The sequence below is a fragment of the Arachis ipaensis genome, chromosome B09, assembly GCF_000816755.2.
Source record: "Arachis ipaensis cultivar K30076 chromosome B09, Araip1.1, whole genome shotgun sequence".
Taxonomy (NCBI): domain Eukaryota; kingdom Viridiplantae; phylum Streptophyta; class Magnoliopsida; order Fabales; family Fabaceae; genus Arachis; species Arachis ipaensis.
Window position 1 is genome coordinate 116,216,598 of NC_029793.2, and position 20,991 is coordinate 116,237,588.

General features: G+C 34.6%; 3 protein-coding genes across 5 annotated transcripts in view; 1 reads left to right on the forward strand and 2 right to left on the reverse strand.

Moving 5' to 3' along the window:
* The window catches only part of LOC110266918 (31 kDa ribonucleoprotein, chloroplastic-like), a 2,521-nt gene extending 918 nt beyond the window's left edge, over positions 1–1,603 (forward strand). Inside the window, exons 2-3 of the mRNA XM_021111985.1 lie at positions 816–1,132; positions 1,486–1,603. Coding sequence (XP_020967644.1) covers positions 816–1,132; positions 1,486–1,548 — 380 coding nt within the window. The 3' untranslated portion in view covers positions 1,549–1,603. The remainder of the gene's footprint in view (positions 1–815; positions 1,133–1,485) is intronic.
* Positions 3,825–5,507, reverse strand: LOC107616638. Of its 2 annotated transcripts, none has more exons than XM_021112429.1 (3): positions 5,315–5,507; positions 4,800–5,201; positions 3,825–3,974 (listed from the first exon to the last, which is right to left on the reverse strand). In XM_021112429.1, the coding sequence occupies exons 1-3, from the start codon at positions 5,375–5,377 to the stop codon at positions 3,957–3,959; spliced, it is 483 nt and encodes a 160-aa protein (XP_020968088.1). In that variant the 5' UTR covers positions 5,378–5,507; the 3' UTR covers positions 3,825–3,956. The 2 variants fall into 2 exon arrangements, with proteins under 2 accessions (XP_020968088.1, XP_020968089.1); XM_021112430.1 differs by having other exon boundaries at positions 3,825–3,971; positions 5,315–5,496.
* LOC110267247 lies at positions 6,311–11,004 on the reverse strand. 2 transcript variants are annotated; one of them, XM_021112428.1, is made up of 2 exons: positions 10,902–11,004; positions 6,311–7,055 (listed from the first exon to the last, which is right to left on the reverse strand). In XM_021112428.1, the coding sequence occupies exon 2, from the start codon at positions 7,052–7,054 to the stop codon at positions 6,326–6,328; it is 729 nt and encodes a 242-aa protein (XP_020968087.1). In that variant the 5' UTR covers position 7,055; positions 10,902–11,004; the 3' UTR covers positions 6,311–6,325. The 2 variants fall into 2 exon arrangements, with proteins under 2 accessions (XP_020968087.1, XP_020968086.1); XM_021112427.1 differs by lacking the exon at positions 10,902–11,004 and adding an exon at positions 7,362–7,523.

Here is a 20,991-nt window from a genome sequence, read left to right on the forward strand (position 1 = left end):
GACACATGATAGCAAAATTGAAACCAATTGGAATTTGTGTATAAATTGTTGCTGTTGTTTTAATGTAAGTTTAAAATAGAAATTTGATGCTAATTAAAATTTGTATAGAATACTTGATTATTATTGTTGATTGTTGTGTATAAATTTAATGTAGGTTTAATTGAAATTCTTCTATTAAGTATTTTTAGAAATTGATAATTGATTGTTGTCATGTATTTTATATTAATTTTTAGGTTTAATATTTGTTAATTGATTATTGTGTTTACCTTTTCTTGAATGTTCTTTACCTTCTCTTTGGAGTTTGTTTTGTTTTGTTTTGTATGTAGGATAATTTTTTTGTATTGGTAAAGACAAAAGGAGTTAACTAGTTGTTGTGGTCTGTTTATAATAGCTTCATATGACATCTTAAAATCAAAGAATTAAGCAATAAGTTAACAAGGGAGGAAACATAAAATTGCACTGAGCAATGTAATGGATACCTGTTTTGTGTTTTATCTACTGGATTTTAATGAGGACAGAAAAGTTCAATTTGCAATTGGAGCTATAACCAATACTCCACACGATTATTTGCAATACTTTTGTATGTAGATCAATGACCTTAATTTTTTTCACTAAATGAAATTAAGAATGTTTTTATAATTTTGTTATTATGGACTTCTTATTGCTATCGAAAGTCCTCTATTTATGTAAGAGTTTTGATTTGATTGCAACATTGAATGCCGTTAGTGTTGTTTCTTATATGTACCATGAAGAGACATTCACATTAATTTCTTTCTAATTTTATTTTATGGAGTTCTTTTTCCCTTTTCAGATCTTATTCATCATTTTCTTTCTTTTTTTCTTGCAACAGGATTTAGGTGGAAGACTATTGATTGTTAACAAGGCTTTTCCAGGAGGAGAGCGACCTGAATGCCCACCCCGTTCATTCGAACAGGCTTTTAGAATCTATGTTGGTAACTTGTCTTGGGATGTTGACAATGGTTGCCTAGAGCAGATTTTCAGCGAATACGGTAAGGTTGTGAATGCCCGCGCAGCATATGACAGAAAGATTGAACAATCATGCGGCTTTGGTTTTGTCACAATAACCGATGATATTGAAATGAACGACGCAATTGCTGCTCTTGATGGCCAGGTACTTCAAAGCTGCTTTGTTACGTTATCAATGTTTTACATTTCATGCATTTATAGTTCAAAATGTTTTTGAGTTTTGAACGAGAGAACAACCTTTTGTACAACGTAGTTGATTTTGACTTAGATTTTCTTTCTATATAATGATTTAATCATGGGTTTTTAAAAAGAACATATAATTTTTTTAATTACTAAGACATAAAATTGATGTTTAGATACAAACAACTATTAATGGATATGGTCCAATATCCTTAACTTTTTAAGGGTATCAACAAAACTCTGGTAGATATATTATCTAGTTTGTTGTCTCCATTTTTTTCTGTATTTATGTAAATATGGTGTTTGGATATGTTATAGAGTTTGGATGGAAGGGAAATAAGAGTGAATGTTGCTGAGGACATACCCAAACGCTCTTTTTGAGTATTAGCTCATGTAATCAACAACCATGGCAGCAACTGGAGTTTTTTGTTTTATATGGCTAAGAATATAGTGTCATTTTTTTTTGAAAAATATTTCCTCTCATGGGCAAGGTTCCAAATTAAGTTTATACATTCTATTGTCATTTTTTATTTGTGTTGTTTAGATAAAAAAAATATATCTAGCTTATAATGTAAATTTTATAATTTAGATTTCTTAAATTTATCTTTTTTAGACTTATTTTGTGATTATCATAATTTTGAAATATGATTATGCTTTTAAAAAAATAAATCTCGTAAAACACAGTAAGTTATGGTCACGGTTTTAAAATAGGGTGACCATAAAATAAGCTATGATCATGCTAAAACCGTGACCATAGATAAGACTACAGTCACGGTTTTATAAAAGGATGATCATAGAATAGCTATGGTCACGGTTTTAAAATAAGGTGACCATAAATAAGCTATGGTCACGATATAAAACAGGAGTGACTATAGAGTAAGCTATGGTCATTGTTTTAAAATATGGTGACCATAGATAAGATTATGTTCATGGTATAAAACAGGGGTGACCATAAAGTAAGTTATGGTCACGAGTTTAAAACAGGCTGACCATAGATAAGGCTATAGTCACAGTTTTATAAAAAGGTGACCATAGAGTTACGGTTTTAAAGTAGGGTGACCATAGATAAGTTATGGTCACGCTAAAACCGTGACCATAGATTAGGCTATGGTCACGGTTTAAAACATGGGTGACCACAAAGTAAGCTATAATAACAATTTCAAAATAAGGTGACCATAGATAAGGTTATAGTCATGTTTTTACGAAAGGGTGACCATAGAGTAAGCTATGGTCATGGTTTTAAAGTAGGGTCACTACAAGAAAACATCTCTATTTTCACGCTTTTAAAGCATTGTGAAAAGCTGAAAAAAGTGTGGCGATAACTTTTTGCCACTCTTTTTAGCTACTGGCACACTTTTGAAAAGGTCACATCTGCAAGTGTGCCGGTTGCTTTATTGCCACACGTTATTTTTTGTCACGCTTTTACATATTACAATGCTTAAAAGTGTGGCCATATGTGAGAGATACAGCCACGCTTTTAAAGCGTGATAATAGTGAGAGATACGGCCGTGCTTTTAAAGCGTGGCAATAACGAGAGATACAACCACATTTTCAAAGCATGGATATATCCTTATCAAATTTAAAAAAAAAAATCCTAGTATAACCTTATCACACTACAAAAAAAATGTCTATGGTCACGGTAGCTAGTGAAAAGGGTGACCATAGGTTTATGGTCATGGTTTTTTACCTATGGTCAAGGTTTTTCCGCCGTGGCCATAGACCTATGGTTACGGTTTTTTTATCTATAGTCACGGTTTCTATGGTCACGGTTGTAATGTTCAAATTCTGACATTTTAGGCCACGTTTTTTTACCGTGACCATAGGTTAATCTATGGTCACACGATAAAACAGTGACCATAGTCTCTATGGTCACCCCTTCCCAAAACCGTGACCATAGCCTCTATGGTCACTCCACCAAAAACCGTGACCATAGCCATATCTATGGTCACGGTTTTGACCGTGACCATAGCCTCTATGGTCACCCCTTCCCAAAACCGTGACCATAGCCTTATCTATGGTCATGGTTTTGGCCGTGATCATAGCCTCTATGGTCACTCCACCAAAAACCGTGACCATAGCTATATCTATGATCACGGTTTTGACTGTGACCATAGCCTTTATAGTCACCCCTTCCCAAAACCGTGACCATAGCCTCTATGGTCACTCCACCAAAAACCGTGACCATAGCCATATCTATGGTCACCCCACCTAAAAACCGTGACCATAGCCTTATCTATGGTCACAGTTTTGGTCGTGACCATAGCCCCTATGGTCACCCCTCCTTAAACCGTGACCATAGCCTTATCTATGGTCACGGTTTTTCGTCGTGACCATAGTGTCTATGGTCACCCCAACTTAAAATTGTGACCATAGCCTTATCTATAGTCACAGTTTTCACCGTGTCCATAACTTATCTATGGTCACCCCTCCTTAAAACCGTGACCATAGCCTTATCTATGGTCACGGCTTTCACCATGGCTAAAACTTATCTATGGTAACCTGTTTTATTTTATGAATTTTTTTTAAAGCATAATCACATCCCAAAATGATGATAATCACAAAATAAATCTAAGAATGAGAAATTCAATAAATGTAAATCATAAAAGTTTCATTAAAAACTAGATATCCATTACAACACTAATAAAAATAGGGTGTAATTTATTCATTACATCTAATATTGGATAAAGTCTCTTATCAAAATGTAAAGAACACATCAAAATAATACATTTAGATAACCAAAATCATTATAAGACCCATCCCATTTTATATTTGTATAGAACATATTTTCTTCACATCATGTCCTCCTGCTAGTGAAAGAAATAAAGAAGTTAGAATAGAACAAAAATATTTTTGATGATGCATGCAGTACAGTTGAGTAATGAATATGGAGCACAAGTTAAATAAGTCAATCAATATGAAAATTTTAACCACTAAATAACAAGGAGCATTTGCTAAGGTTTTGAGCCATTTGGTAATGTTTATATGTTTTTAATCTATCATTGAGTGGAACTTCAACTCCTCTGTTGAAGTCGCTTAAAACTGAAAAAAATCTAGCACAAAGAAACAACCACAACCAAAATAGAAGCTTAAAAAACAAGGTAACACCAAAATACTATTACTAGCTTCCAACCCATCAAACAAATCAAGTAATCAACACCAGCGAAATAGAAAAACCAGATCAAGTGTGAAATCAATAGACAAAGTCAAATTTAAAATAATAATAATGTTGATTGCTATATATTACTGAGTACTGAGTCAATGCTGATTGCTATCCCTTCACCTTTATGTATTATTATTGCTTTATCTATTTTTCTATACCTTCTGAAAAGAAACAATGGTAGGTTATGCATCTTAGTCCGTAATTAGTTTCTTACTCTTCTATTCAATACGTACTCATGAAACCAATTAGCCAAATGTCCAATTTGATGACCATGTAACATCTTTTTAATTTGATAAAATAGTGCAATTATTTTATATAGTGGTTGAAATTTTTAACTTGATAACAAACTAGATTCTATTATAGATTCTCTAAAGGCTAATAAAATCAACAATAAAATTAACATCAACAGCAATAAGCCACTATTAAGCAATCAGCCACTATTAATTTAACTAATAATTTTGACAGTAATTACTTCCATATCTTTTGACACATGGTTCGATCCCAGTGAAGGAGGAATGCTTCGCCTCGCATCATTTGGTGCACTACTTGCATCAAGCGGAGATTGTTGGGCAGCTTCTATCATTACTTGCACTTGTTCTGCACTCATACCAGGATTAACTTGTTGCAACAACGTTTTGATCAAGCTCGTTAAACCATCCAACTTGGAAGTTAAGTTATTTTGATTTTTCTCCATAGTTGAAACCACTTCAGTATGTTGTTGTTGCATTTGTCGAATTTGCTTATCCTTTTTAAGAGAGGATTTTGTGACTGGTCGACCATAGAAATGAACTCTACCATGTCTCTCCTTTCCAAAAATCGTTTGAAGTGCTTCATCATCACTGTATCCAGCTTGCTTCAAATTTTGAAGATGATCCTATTACACACAAGTAAAATTGAAACAAGTTCATGTGTGCATATGCTAAAAATTAAAAAAAATGATTTACACATTTCTTTTAGTGTACATTTCTATGAAACTAAACAACTCACAATCGTCTTTTGTGTTACCGAATCAGTCTCTCCTTTCTTGTTAGTACGAGTTACAATAAACATCTCAGACTGTGATGGATCTTCATTGTCCTCTTTTTTTGCACGCTACAAAGAAACCACCAAGATTACTCGAAGTCAACACAGATGACATGAAAGATGCAAAGATACTTAAATGCGAAGCACAATATAATACCGATTCAGCGCGTACTAATTCAAAACTAACTGGACCCATTCGATGATTCCATTTTTGTTTGGATCTATTTTCACAATTTTTGTCACAAATAACCTACATATTGTTGCAATGTAAAAATACATAAAGTTAGTTAAATACACGATAACTTTAATAAATCCAAGAAAGTTGTGAAAATAACTTACTTTGATGATATCAAGACTCCAAAATTGAACTAATTTTCTAAAATGTAGTTCAGGTACAGTCATTGGACGATTTTTCACCATCTCTCTGAATGAGTTGTACGGTGTATAGTGATATTTTTTTATGTGTTTCTTAAATTGCTTCCATGACTCTCCAATGGTATCTATCACCCAAGGCTCAGCATCACTTGGAATGTTATATTTAGACTACGAATAAACAGTGAATTATGTTATTTTACCATACAATGCTAAGCCTAATTGTAAACAATTTAAAAAAGAGAATGGTCTACTTACCTTTGCATAATCCAACATTGAAGTTTTAGTCTCACTTGACACAGCTTGCCAACTAGTATATAATAACGTGACCAAATTAGAGTTTCTTGCAAGAGTACCTAAGAATTGACTAAACAATTGAACCTGTGTCTTTGTTGGGCCTATAGGTCTGTCGTTGCACCATGTTAACTCTATCTGTGTCTCCATAGCATGAATATGCTTGAGTTGGGTGGGACCACAAACTTTTTCCTTTTTGGTACCTATTTCCGATGTCATTACTAGAGAATATTAACAAGAATACTAATAAAGTAAATAAAAGTGTAATCAACTAAATACAAGAGTTAGGTTGATGTTTTTCACTATTTGCTATTGAAAAAAAGGGATAAAGGCATTACCGAGTTGACTATCATTACTATCACCAACACTTGGATTGTGATCATCATAATCATATTCATATTCTTCATCATTTTCATCCAATGATATCCCATATTTTTCAAAGAATTCATCCAAAGTCATAGCTGGGATAAGAGACTCAATCTTATGTTCTTCTTCGTTAGCATCTTCTTCATTCAATTTCTTCATCGGCATCTTCTTATTGGTCGGCTTCTTGCTTTGACCATTAGCGTCATTGGTTTTCATCTTGGTTTTATCATCTTCCACCTTTGATTTCTTCATTGGCACCTTCTTCCTGGATGGCTTCTTCCCACTTTGACCCTCATGTTCATTGGCTTTCATCTTGACTAGATGATTTTCTTCGTTGCAGTTTTTTGTTGGCATCTTGATTTGATCCTCACGGTCTTTCATGTTTGTTATCTTCTTGGTTGCCATTTTCCTTTGACCTTCATCGTCAACTCTTGTCAGCTTCTTTTTCGGCATCTTGCCCTTTTTCATTGTCTCATGTTTACTACTATCCCCACATGCAGCTAAAACATGTTCCCTTTTGAATTGAAATTGTTTTAGCAATGCATAAGCACTCGTGAATTGAATTTTTCCTGAATTTTTTACTGGACTCCTCATCTTCAAGGGACTTCTTTGTGACTCTATTTGTGATAGGGTCCTTAACCTTTTTCTTTTGGGATTTCCTTCATTGTTCATCCTGTATAAAAAAAAGTCAAATAAAGCATCAACATAATTCAATTGCATGAAGAGAGAAAAATAAAGCATCGAAACTAATAAAGAAATGGGCAAATGCATAATCATACGGCAGCCACATAATAAAGTAAACAAACATTAAGATTTCATGAACAAATAAAGCATGAACAAATAAAGCTTGATGAACAAATAAATCATATGGCAGCCACATATTTTAAGAGGACTATGGCAAACTACTGTCATATCAACATTTTGTGTACCAATAAAGCATCATGAACAAATAAAGCATCATGGGCAATTTTTGTACTACCTCAATTTCAGCTTCACTGTCAAAATCATCAGACTCTATTTCTTTGTGGTTAGGTTTGATCTTGTTCGGTGTCACATCAACAATAGTAGGTCGCACACCCTGTCTAACCAAGTCTACCTCGCCAATATCACTAAAGGGTATCGGACTATTCGTCGATTCATGTGGCTCTCTTATGTTAGGGTCAAACTGTAATTGGACACCAATGTTAAACAAGTCTCTTGAAACCGTTTTCATCACATAATGCTTATGGGGAATATATGGATCTTTCTCATAAAAGCACTGGTGTGCTTGGCTTGCTAACACAAATGGTTCGTCTTGATAACATCTTTTATTGAAATGAACGTATGTCAAACCATAATCATCTTCCTCAGCCATAAACCACTTACACTTAAATAACACAACTTTAAATTAGCTATAATAGTCTAACTCAATAATATCCATGATTCTACCATAATATCTTATATTGGCCTTGATTGGTTTTTTGTCCTTAATACTCGCAAAGCTTGTAGTTTTAGCTACCACAGTGACACCACTGTTTTGCGTTTTTCGCATCACTTCTCGCCGCTTAGTATGAAATCTGTACCCATTGACGACATAAGCAGAAAATGATTTTGCAACTTTATTTGGACCCTTAGACAACTGTAGCATCCAATTGGGAACATCATCCTTCAGGAAACATCCTGTAAACCAGTCTATAAAGTCTTCATTTTGATCTTTAACAACGTTCTACTTTCGCTTCTGCTTGTCTTGCTTTTGTTGCTCACCATGTTCTCTACAAGGGATGTATATTATTATGTAATACTACCAAAATTAGTCTAAGGAATAGAACTAATGAGAAGTGCAAATTTACCTCATGTAAGGCTCCATGTTAATGCAATTGTTCAATACATATGCATTAGCTTGAAGGAGTGACTTCTCGTCCAAAATAATTAGCTGCCCTTTTTTTCCACCCAATGGACTTCCCTTGTTTGTGAACAAGTTTGAATCAGGCTCTTTGGTTGAAGTGCCTTCATCATTATTCCGAAATACTCTATTGAATCTTGTTTTCACTCCCTCATGCAAATATCTTGAACAAAAAGTTAAACACTCTTCAGCCAAATAATCCTCCGCAATTGATCCTTCTGGATGACTTCTATTACATGCATACCCTTTTAGTGTGCACATGTATCTCTCAATCGGATACATCCATCGAAACTGGACGGGACCACTTAACCTTAATTCATTAGCTAAATGAATAGGCAAATGAACCATTATATCAAAAAAGGTAGGGGAAAAATCCTCTCCAATTGGCACAAAGTCTCTACAATCTTTGACTCCGAACCATTAATCTCTTCTAAAGAGATTTCCTTTTGACATAGCCGACAAAAAAAAAGGAACACAAGCGAACTAGAGGAACAGAAACATGATCTGGAAGAATGCTCTTGATTGGTATTTGCAACAGGTAATGCAACATGAAGTGAGTATCATGAGTCTTGTAACTGTAAAGCTTTCTCTCTTCTTGTTGTACACAACGAGAGATGTTTAAAGCACTTCCATCAGGCAATTTTATTTTCTTCAAAACACTGCAAAAAATGAATTTCTCGCCTTTGGTCATGGAGAAGCATGCACTAGCAAGTTTAGTTCTTTTGCCATCCTTCATATTTATTGGGTGAAGATTCTTTCGAATGCCAATCTCCTTAAGATCATAACGAGCCTTTGCATGATCCTTTGTCTTTCCAAGAATATCCAATAAGGTGCCAATTATACTGTCGACTATGATTTTTTCGATATGCATTACATCAAGATTGTGCCTGATCATACAATGCTTCCAATACGGTAACTCAAAAAATATTGATCTTTTTTTCTATTGGCCTTTACTTTTGCTTTGCGTCTTCCCAAGGGCATTATCTACTGACTTTAGCATATTTAGAACCTCTTCACCTATTAACATTTATGGTGGACCCCTGAATTCTGTTTTTCCATTAAAAGATCTCTTGTTAGACCTCCATGCATGATCAACTGGAAAAAATCTATGGTCCATGTAAATTGTCTTTTGGCTATGTTTCAAGTAACAAAAAAAAGTATCATGGTTACAACAAGGGCAAGCTAGCCTCCCTTTCGTACTCCAACCGGACAACATCGCATACGCTGAAAAATCATTGATTGTCCAAAGAAGTGCAGCTTGCATTTGAAAAGTTTTTCCCTTAAAAGAATCATATGTATCTATCCCTGACACCCATAGCTCTTTCAGCTCTTTGATCAATGGTTGCAAAAAAATATCAATATTATTTCCTGGTGAACAAGGTCCAGATATGAGTAAAGAGAGCATGCAGTATTCTGACTTCATGGACATCATAGGGGGGAAATTGTACACCATTAAGACAACTGGCCATGTGCTATATGACACATTCATAGTTTGAAAAGGATTAAAACCATCACTTCCCAAACCAAGCCTCAAGTTGCGAAGTTCTTTTGAAAAGTTTGGGTACCGGGTGTCCAAGTTCTTCCATGCTTGGCCATCAGCAGGGTGCCTTATGCAACCGTCTTTCAAACGCTGCTCGTCATGCCACCTCAACGCCTCTGCTGTGTTTGGGCACATAAAAAGCCTTTTAAGCCTTGGTATTAAAGAAAAGTATCTTAAGGTCTTCGTAGCAACCTTATGAACTTTATTCGGAAGCGCAAAGTCATCTTCGTTGCCATCCATAGTAGGAGTCTGATTATATCGAGACTCTCCACAGATATGGCAAACTGAGTCATTTATGTACTCATTCCGATACAGCATGCAGTCATTAGGACATGCATCAATCTTTTCATAGTCAAGACCCAAGTCTTTAACCATATTCTTAGCTTTATTAAAAAAAATAGGAATGTTCAAATTAGGTATAGCTTCTTTCAATAACTCCAAGAGGGAGGTAAAAGATGAGTTACTCCAACCATGCAGACACTTCAAGTGGTAAAGATGAATGATAAACGATAGGCTCGAAAATCCAATAGTACAATTCGGATATAACTCTAAACCTGCTTCATCTACCAGCTTATAAAATCTCTTCGCATCTTCATTCAACCTGTTGTTCCCCTCTTCAAGATTTGTCATATTTCCGAATGCATCATGCAGAATCCCGTCAATATCATCAACGTCCCCTCGATCATCCATGTCACTATCTACAACTGTTGTGATTACTGATTCCCCATGATTAATCCATCGTTTATAACCTTCGACAAGCACATAGCAAATAAGATACTCATGTACGTCTTCTCGTTCATGCCATAAGTGTTTCCACACTTTGCACACAGATATTGAATTTCTTTTCCAACCGGTTTTCCAATTACGAAGGCAAACTCTAAAAAATTATTTACACCAACTATGTACTCGTTCTCAAATCTTGGTAAATCCATCCAATCTTTTGACAAAACATGATTAAACCTAAGAATGCAAATATCTAAACTTACTAAACATGATCTAATAGGTCAATTATAGTGACAATCTAGCTACCATATATCCGCTTACTACCCTAGTTAACTATCAAATTATTATATATGGCAATTTCGAGATAAACTTACTACTTAGTTCCTTCATTTTGAGATGTCATATGAAGTTGTTATAAACGGTGCCGCAGCAACTACTCAACTCCTGTTGTGTTTACCAGTACAAAAAAATTATCCTGTACACAAAACAAAGTCAAAATAATCAAGTTCAGAAAGGGAAAACCAAATAATGCCCAATTTTAAGTTCCTATATTAATGTACATTTTTTTGCACTTATTAAGTTAACTTTTTTTATTAACATGGGTTTGCATCTAAAATAGGCAGAATAATTCCCATTAGTGTCCCATGATCTTGATATATACATAATATAGAGTAGCAGTGCTAAGTGCTAACTAATAATGCAGTGTAATAATGGGGAATAAGGTTGAGCTTTAAATTACCGAGTCAATGTTGCAAAACTGACGAGCTCAAAGGGACAGATTAGACTTCAGAAACCAAAAACATCGTCAATTTGTGGAGGTAAAGACTCATGAAATAGACCTGTGAACAAGAATTTTCTATACTCAAACCAGCAGCATATCGAAATATTAGTTCAAAAACGTAAGATGCCTGTGATTCCAAATGATGACTTCAAAGAACTAGGACATATGCTTCAATAAATATCGAGAGCTCTAATATACGAACTACTTTAAAATCCTGCAACCAAAAAGTAACATAATCTAACAAACAAGAACCTGTAGAGAATAATCTCCAAACAATAGTTGCAATATGTTTTAACTTTCAACATGACAAAAAAACATTATTATTCAGTGTGTTCGCCTTTCTCAATTTAAGGTGGAGGAAAACAATCAAATTCATAGAGACTATAAGAGCAACTTTTCTTAATAATGCATCACTAAATGCTACTATAAAGTATAGACAAGCTAAAGTGCATGAATTCAATTCTTACTAAACACTATATCATGGATTAAGCAGATAACAACAACCAAAATATCATCAAATGGATTCAGTATAACTCAACTAAAGAACTGTACCTGAAAGTGAGAACTGTAACACCCTAATATTCAAATCCTTATGCTCGAGTCATAAGTCAATGATATTACGGTGGTACGACTCTCAGGTGGATTTTTAATAAATAAATATAGGTAATTTCGAAAGGAGTATTAATCGAGAAGCCTGAAAAGAGTAGAAATAAAATCGCGAAGACGTATCTCTCACGTTTCAACAACAAAAGATAAACCGTGAAGCCGAAAACGATATACGGACAAGGCGTAGAGGAGATTAAGAGATAGATAACAGATAGATAAGAATAGCCCTCACACCCACCGACACCAGCATGAAGGGCCTCTCAGTTGTACAAACACAAGCAATACAGGCAAGTAATACACAAACATGATACAAGTAGAACAAGTAGCATATAGTCAGGTAACATGGCATATATGATGTAGAAATCCAAGACAAATGGCAAACCCAAACAATTCAAACATATGCAAATGATGAATGCCTGCCCTATGGCTGATGATATGATCTGTCGGTTATATAGCCAACCCGACATGTCCTGGTAGCTAACCATTGGACAGAAACACCCCTTGCGGAGCAAGTAGGTTTGAGCTACAACCCCCTTGCTACTGCCTGCTCAACCCAGAGCCAGTGAAATAATCACTACTGCGGCTACTACCCAGGCGGGTGTCTAAAAGCTCAACCTGGAACGAGTGGATTCACCACTACTGCCGTTACTACCCAGGCGTCGCAATCTCTGACCTGGAGCAAGTGGGATGAACCATAACCCTAGCTACTGATGAGCGGATATTTTATACGCTTTTTGGGAATAATTTCATATAGTTTTGAGTATGTTTTAGTTAGTTTTTAGTCTCTTTCTAGTAGTTTTTAGGAAAAATTCATATTTCTGGACTTTACTATGAGTTGTGTGTTTTTCTGTAATTTCAGGTATTTTTCTGGCTGAAATTGAAGGAGCTGAGCAGAAATCTGATTCAGGCTGAAAAAGGACTGCGGATGCTGTTGGATTCTGACCTCCCTGCACTCAAAGTGGATTTTCTGGAGCTACAGAACTCGAAATTGCGTGCTTCCAATTGCGTTGGAAAGTAGACATCCAGAGCTTTCCAGAAATAGTGTCCCCAGAGAGGAAGCACAGAGAATCCTATGGCATTGCCATGGATCTCAATATGGAGGCCATTTCGGAGGTGAGCGAACAGCCACCAAGGTCCTCCAATGTGGCTTCTATTGGCCCACACTCTATAAAGATTCCCGAGAGTTTGTACGTAATTGTGACAGTTGCCAAAGAGCTGGTAACCTGCCTCATGGTTACGCCATGCCTCAACAAGGGATCTTGGAAATAGAGTTGTTTGATGTATGGGGAATTGACTTCATGGGACCTTTCCCACCATCATACTCAAACACTTATATTCTGGTGGCAGTTGACTATGTATCAAAATGGGTTGAAGCTATTGCCACACCCACCAATGATACTAAAACAGTGCTGAAGTTCCTCCAGAAATATATCTTTAGCAGGTTTGGTGTCCCTAGAATGTTAATCAGTGATGGGGGCACTCACTTCTGCAATAAACAACTTTACTCTGCCATGGTTCGGTATGGAATTCGCCACAAGGTGGCCACTCCATATCATCCACAAACCAATGGGCAGGTTGAAGTCTCTAACAGAGAATTAAAGAGAATCCTGGAACGGACAGTAAATACCCGTAGAAAGGATTGGGCAAGGATCTTGGATGATGCCCTGTGGTCAGCGCCCAAAATGGGCATCCACTGGGCGCTGAACGCCAGTAATGGCAGCATTTGGGCGTTCAACGCCAGAAATGGCCACCCACTGGGCGTTGAACGCCAGGAATGGCAGCAACTGGGCGCTGAACGCCCAGGAGATCAGCATTTGGGCGCTGAACGCCCAAAACAGGCAGTGTTTGGGCGTTCAAACGCCAGGAGGACAGGGAGGAGCCAAATCCAGTAATCCCACACGTATTTCCATTTTAATTTAAATTTTTATGGTTCAATACATGATTTTATTTACATAAACATGTTAAGAACCCTGATTTTTAAAAATCCTACTTTCAAAATATTAAATGTATCTTAATCCATAAGCACACACCCTCTTTGCAAATTCAATCCAACTCTTTTCAAATCTGTTCCAAAAACAAATCTATCTTTTTCACTCAAAAATCTTTTCAATATCTTTTTCATATTATCTTTTTCAAAATCCAGAATTATCTTTTTCAAAAATCTATCCTATCTTTTCAAAATCAAACTATATCTTCTATCTTATCTTTTTCAACTCAATCTTCTTATCTTATCTCTTCCAATTTTTCGAAAATACACCCCCCCACCCCTTTAAATTGGGTTCGGCCTCCCCCCTCCTCCATCAACAAGTGCACCTCAATCTCCTTCTATCCTTCTCCTTTCTTTTCTTTTGCTTGAGGATTATGCATATTAGCACCAACCATTTACATAATCCAAACTTAATCCTAGGGGCATCTAGCCTTGGAATTCTCATCACAACACATGGTACTTAAATGAAACTTAAACCGTACCTCTTGTAGCCAAACCAATTGAGCCTCTTCTTTGGAATTCTTCACCAACCTTAGCTCCAAGCCTTACCAAAGCTCCTCAAGCAATACCAATCTCCCAATTATGTACCAATATCACCAAATACACTAACATAACCAATGTCACATACATACATCAACCTATGGCTCATAAAAATGACAAATCACAAGAGTTTGAGCACTTCTTACCTCAGCCCCAACCCTTCTTTTTAGGGTAAAATGAGCTGAAATGCTCACAACTAATGTTTATATATGTTGGGTCTTGGGCCCACTTAGGCCCGGTTCACTTATTTTTGTCCATTGGCCCAATTTTGGGCCAAAACCTTTAAGATTAGCGCTCTAAATCGCATTTTAAATATTTCTACCTTCCCTAATTATAATTCCTCATTTCTTAATCTTATTTACCCATAATCAATTTTCTCAGTTATAGTACCAGACAGATCTCAGCCGGTACTACCGGTCAAAATTCCACTGCGCACTTTTACGCTGAAAACTATATTTTCCGACTCGGAAAAATTCACTGAATCCAAATATCATATTTAAATTATCAAATTCCAATTGCCAAATCTTCCAACCATATTCGCTCCTATTTAACTTATTATTTACTAAATTTTGGTTAGACCGGGTATTACAAGAACTGTTAATGCAGCATCCAAAGTGAAAATAAGAAGCACCTGTCCAGTTTCTACTTCCAGCTCTCCAACAACCAAGATATAGTTCTACTGTGCTAGCTGAGCCTCTGGCACCTGTAGCATGGCATAACTTTCAATTAAGACATTTATTTGGCTAAGAGATTAGTCATAACAAAGTTAACAAATTAAATAGAAGTAGATAAAAAAACACTTAGCTGTAAAAACTTAGTTGTACTAAGAATTGAAAAAACTTGGTTTCTCAATATTTTGTACACAATAATTTTTATAAAAGGAATTCATGTTGTACACAATAACCCTTAGCTGTAAACATTCCATCAAGCAGTAGATAAACAAAATGTCGGCATTATTGTCATATCAAATGAATGAACATTGGACTATAGCCAAAGTATCAATTCAGGACGATTTTGTCACCTTCTTTTGAATCTTCCTATATCTGTTAAATCAGCATCAACAAGAAACCCATGATATAAAAACTTTATGTATTACTAAAATTCAGAATATTCCCAATCTTCATTCAGGATCAATGTATTCAGAAATTCCATTCCATAGTAAAAATCAGAAGCTTCTTACCAATATGCAGAGGAGGAGGATGACGGAGGTTACATTTGCATGTAGCGTTGTCAGAGCTTGCGAAGAGGAGGAGGCGAGACAGGGGAAGAAGAGGAAGAAAGAGAGGGGTTTCTCGAAGGTGACCGCGTACGTTGAGCTGAGATAGGAGGAGGAGAGGCCGTGGAGCAACGTACGTGGAGAAGCATGCGTGGAGAAGATGACCACGAAGGAGAGCACCGCGCCGACGCCCGTAGAGGAGAGCACCGCGCCGACGCCCATGGAGGAGAGTAACGCACCGACGCCTATGAAAGGGAGCACCGCGCCATCGCCAGTTGGGGTGGACAGCACCACGAACGAGACCTGCTGCCGTTTGTGTCGCTGTTTGGGTTGATTTTGAAAGTTAGGGCTTACAGTGGGTGGTAGTGATGAAGTGAAGCAATTCAATAGATAGAAATGATCTGAAGGAACTAAATGACTTTTCTTTTTTTTTCTAAGTTATTTGATCGGGAAATAATTATTGGGGGGAATATGATGAAAAGTTTCCCTCTAAAATTTTTAGCTATAAATGATTTTAGGTAACTTTTTATAAAAGTTATTTATTCAATTTTTTTGATAACCCTTATAAAATGTTGTGTTTTTATTTAAAAATGTTGCCTTAAATGTTTTATATTGTAATATTTTTTAAGTGTTGCTTTAGATATCAAAGACAACAATTTTTGTGGGTGGCTAAAAAGTTTGTTATCTTTGTCGTACTCAAAGACAACTCTTAAAAAAATATTGTATTTTTCTATTTAAGGCAACTTTTATTAAATGTTGCTTCAAATAAGGGTTCCCTTAGGCCAAAAATGTTGTAGTGTATAAGTTTTAAATCATTTTTTAATTTAAAATTATTAATAGTATTCAACCTAATTTTTTATTTATAAAATTAGATTTAAAATTTTAATATTTAAAGTAAATTATATAAAATTATTATTAGTTTTTAATTATTAAAATTTTTAAATTTTAAAAAGAAAAAATATCTAAAATAATTAAAAATACATAAAATCTTAATTAATTAAAACTTAAATGATTAAAACTGTGACCATAGACCCCTTTAGGTCACCCCCCAAAACCGTGACCATAAACCCTTTAAGGCCACCCTTTCGAAAAACCGTGACCATAGACCCTTTTTGGTCACTGTAAAAAACCGTGACCATAGACACCTTTAGGTCACCCCTAAAATCGTGACCATAGACCCTTTTAGGCCACCCTTCCAAAAAATCGTGACCATAGACCCTTTTTTATCACTATAAAAAACCGTGACCAGAGGCCCTTTTAGGCCACCCTCAAAACCGTGACCATAGGCCCCTTTAGGTCACCCCCAAAACCGTGACCACAGACCTTTTTAGGTCACTCTTTTTTGAAAAACAGTGACCATAGACCCTTTTTGGTCACTGTAAAAAACCATGACCATAGACACCTTTAGGTCACCCCCAACACCGTGACCATAGACCTTTTTAGGTCACCCCCAAAACCGTGACCATAGGCCCCTTTAGGTCACCCCCAAAACTGTAACCATAGACCCTTTTAGGCCACCCCCAAAACTGTAACCATAGGCCCTTTTAAGTCACCCCCAAAACCATGACCATATACCCTTTTAGGTCACCCTTTTTTAAAAAACTGTGACCATAGCCCCTTTTTTGTCACTGTAAAAAACCATGACCATAGATACCTTTAGGCCACCTCCAAAACCATGACCATAGACCCTTTTAGGCCACCCCCAAGACCGTGACCATAGACCCCTTTAGGTCACCCCCCAAAACCGTGACCATAGACCCTTTTAGGTCACATTTTTTTGAAAAACTGTGACCATAGCTCCTTTTTTGTCACTGTAAAAAATCGTGACCATAGACCCTTTTAGGTCACCCCTCAAAACTGTGACCATTGACCCTTTTAGGCCACCCCCAAAACCGTGACCATAGACCCCTTTAGGCCACCCCTCAAAACCGTGACCATAGACCCTTTTAGGTCACCCTTTTTTGAAAAACCGTGATCATATACCCTTTTTGGTCACTGTAAAAAATCATGACCATAGAACCCTTTAGGTCACCCTTCAAAACCGTGACATAGACCCTTTTAGGCCACCCTTTTTTAAAAAATCGTGACCAGTGATATTCTATGGTCACCCTTTTCAAAAAAACTGTGACCATAGCTTTTTTTGTCACCCTAAAAAATCGTGACTATAGAGGGTCTATGGTCACGATTTTTTACCGTGACCAAAAAAACTGTGACCATAGACCCAAAATATTGTAGTGTCAAATTAAATGATCAGAGCAATTTTACAGGTCAAGCAACAGGTCAAACAATTTTACATCATTTAGAAAAATTTATAATCATGTTGGAGATACAAAATTACAAACTAGTATAATTACAATCTTCAAATGATCAAAATAATCCATTAGAAAAAATAATATGATAAAACAAGATATAAAAGAGCATAATGAAGCCGACCAAGAGACAATCTTAAGCAATAATCCATTTTTGGTACAGTATTGGATAGTAAAATTTTTAGAATCTCTCAATAATTTATTTAGATTCAGAGTTTTAAGTCCTTGCAATTTATTTAGATACCGATGGTTACAGTAACACCGTAACCATAGATTAAGCTATATGGTCATGGTACAAAGCAAGGGTAACCATACATAAGGTTATGGTCACGGTTTTTATGCGTGATCATAGAGTAACCTGTGGTTACCATAAAAAAAATGTGGTATAAAGTGTCATAATTTAAAAACTGCAATTGTGACTATAGAAACCGTGATTATAGCTAAAAAAATTGTGACCATAAATCTATGACCATGGCAAAATAAGTCACAGTGAAAAAACCGTGACCATAGATCTATGGTCACCCTTTTCACTAGTTACCGTAACCATAAACCATTTTTTTGTAGTGACATTTAATTGATACAAATAGTAATCCAAATACACCATGCACTAAGTCTGGATGAAGAGAATTTAGATCCTCTAAAATAAAAGAGTTAATAAAGTGATAAAATAAAATGTTAATTACTATTAATTTTGTTACTTTCATCATATATGAGTCTTATTATCTTAATTTAAGAGTGATTAATTTTAATTTTACTTTCTTACTTTACTAACCTTCTTACTCTAAGTAGAGGAACTAAATTCTCTTCATCCTATTGACAAATTTTGATGAGTCTTATTATTTTAATTTAAGAGTGATTAATTTCTCATTTTCTTACTTTATTAATTATCTCACTTTAAAAGATCTTGATCAGGATAAGGACCCAATAAAAAATTACAAGAACTTGCTCGATTGTTTTTAGGTAATATCAGATCTAATAATTTAATCATGATAGTTCCATTTCTATTCTAATTAGTTGTGCTAAAATATTTGGTAACAAAAAAATATTAGTAAAAAATTGTTAAAATTTATTATTTTTCGTTTTATTTAATACATTCTATAATAAATAAATGTTAAATAAGGTAAATTTTTTATCTGTTTAGACTGACAGTACTTTTTGGGTTTATTTGATTTTTTGTATAAGTATTTTTTTTCTCTTTTTATTTATCTTATGCTATTTTTTTCTTTTTTTTGGAGGTCACCAATGCAAATATCGAATTCTAAATCTTTCCAATATAAAACTCTAACACCATATCATAATATTAAATTTTTCAAAAGTTTAAATTGATAAAAGAAAAAAAAGACAATATATAAATGATTATATCTCCAAAAAACTATATTCATCAATTATTTTGTTTTATATCAAGTTTATTATCCTCCTTTTATTGCTGATAATAAAAACCAGTGGTTACATTTATTATGTTTTTATCAAGTTTTCGTGTTTCGCGTGTGGATATCCTTCTGAGTTTGAGCCTTATATAACCCAAAATTAAATCAGTATTAAAAGAAGAAAGAATAGAGAAAGCGTGTTGCTTGGAAGAGAACAAGAAAAATTTGTGATATGGGTTTTAAATTTTATTAAGTTATTATAACAGCAGTGCTTTTAATTTCAAACAATTGCAATGACTTAACGAGCACCTACTGCTACTGTGAATTCGATAAATGAAGCATTAAATTTCATCTAAGCTAAGAGGCAACTTCGAACTAATATTTATGTATTCTACTGATACCAACAACTTGACTGGCTTGATGATAATTTTTTCAACAAATTATTACTGTGAGGGTAGTTGAATGGAAATAGTGATGAAGTCATTAAGATATTAAAGTCCATATACGGTCATGCTTTGTGCAACACGTTCTTGAAATAATATATCTATCATAGCCAAAAAGATTATTATTATTATTATTATTATTATGAAAATAATGTATGCATATTTTTTTTCTCATTCATTCACATATTTTTAATTATTAATTTTTATTATAAAACATATAAATAATTAAAATTAATGACTAAACTTACTAAAACCCTCATATCTTTGGAATACATGAAAATTTTCATTCCTAATATATTAAAAGCAATCTTCTCACTCAGTGTGTCACCACAATGATGTCACCACAATGATGTCACTCTTTGCACGCATAAATTGTTATTATAGAGAGTTGATTTATGCGTTACGAAAACGTATAAAATATTAAAATGTTTACTCTTTTAACAATTTATTGTCAGGGAGGTTACCACAAGATTTGGGCTCAAAATTTGCCATAAATTATTATTATAAATGTGTGGGGTTTTCTGAAAAATGTAAATTGGGGTTTTCTATGCTAAATCATATTAAGTAGGGTTAGAGGTCTAGTCTAGTTTTATTAAGAAGTAACAACCACTAATACTGGCCTCAGTTTTAATAGCATTTTTTTGTTTTAATTTTTGAGTATTAAATCGCTATAGGTAATAGGATATTACATATAAGGAAAAATAAGTTTAAACTAATAGACATAACTGTAAATATATAAATGTTAAAATTTGAATTTTGATAGTTTGAATTAAATTTATTTAATGAAAATAAAACACACAAAAAAAAAAGTAAAAAGTCATATGGAAGCACAACGCACTTTTAGTATTATTGTAGGATAGGATAGTAGAATCCATTTATTCAAATTAATGAAGTGTTTATGATGCTAGTAGGAAAAAAGTAAGAAGGGATATATGTAAGCACAACCCACTTTTAGTATTATAGTAGGATACATCAGAACTAAATCCGTGATCAAATTAACTAAATTACTAATTTATTAGTTTATTAATTTATTTACATTTGATTATATATATATATATGGATGGACAATTTATATAAATAAAATATTTGGAAATTAAATATATACAAATATAATTTTTTTTGAAATAATTTATATTTGTGCCTTAATTTAATTTTATGTAAATTGTTGTAGTCTATTACAGTTTACGACTTTCATATAATTCGCTGCATCCTATT

What these genes read in the sequence shown, in the direction of transcription:
- LOC110267247 (XM_021112427.1), bottom strand. Translation starts at nt 7,390, where the DNA reads ATGATTTTGACAGTGAAGCTGAAATTGAG. An exon ending in ACAGTGAAGCTGAAATTGAG is followed by an intron (nt 7,056 to 7,361) that starts GTAGTACAAAAA and finishes TTTTTTATACAG; the next exon opens with GATGAACAATGAAGGAAATC.
- LOC107616638 (XM_021112429.1), bottom strand. Translation starts at nt 5,377, where the DNA reads ATGTTTATTGTAACTCGTACTAACAAGAAAGGAGAGACTGATTCGGTA. An exon ending in CGGTAACACAAAAGACGATT is followed by an intron (nt 5,202 to 5,314) that starts GTGAGTTGTTTA and finishes TGTGTGTAATAG; the next exon opens with GATCATCTTCAAAATTTGAA.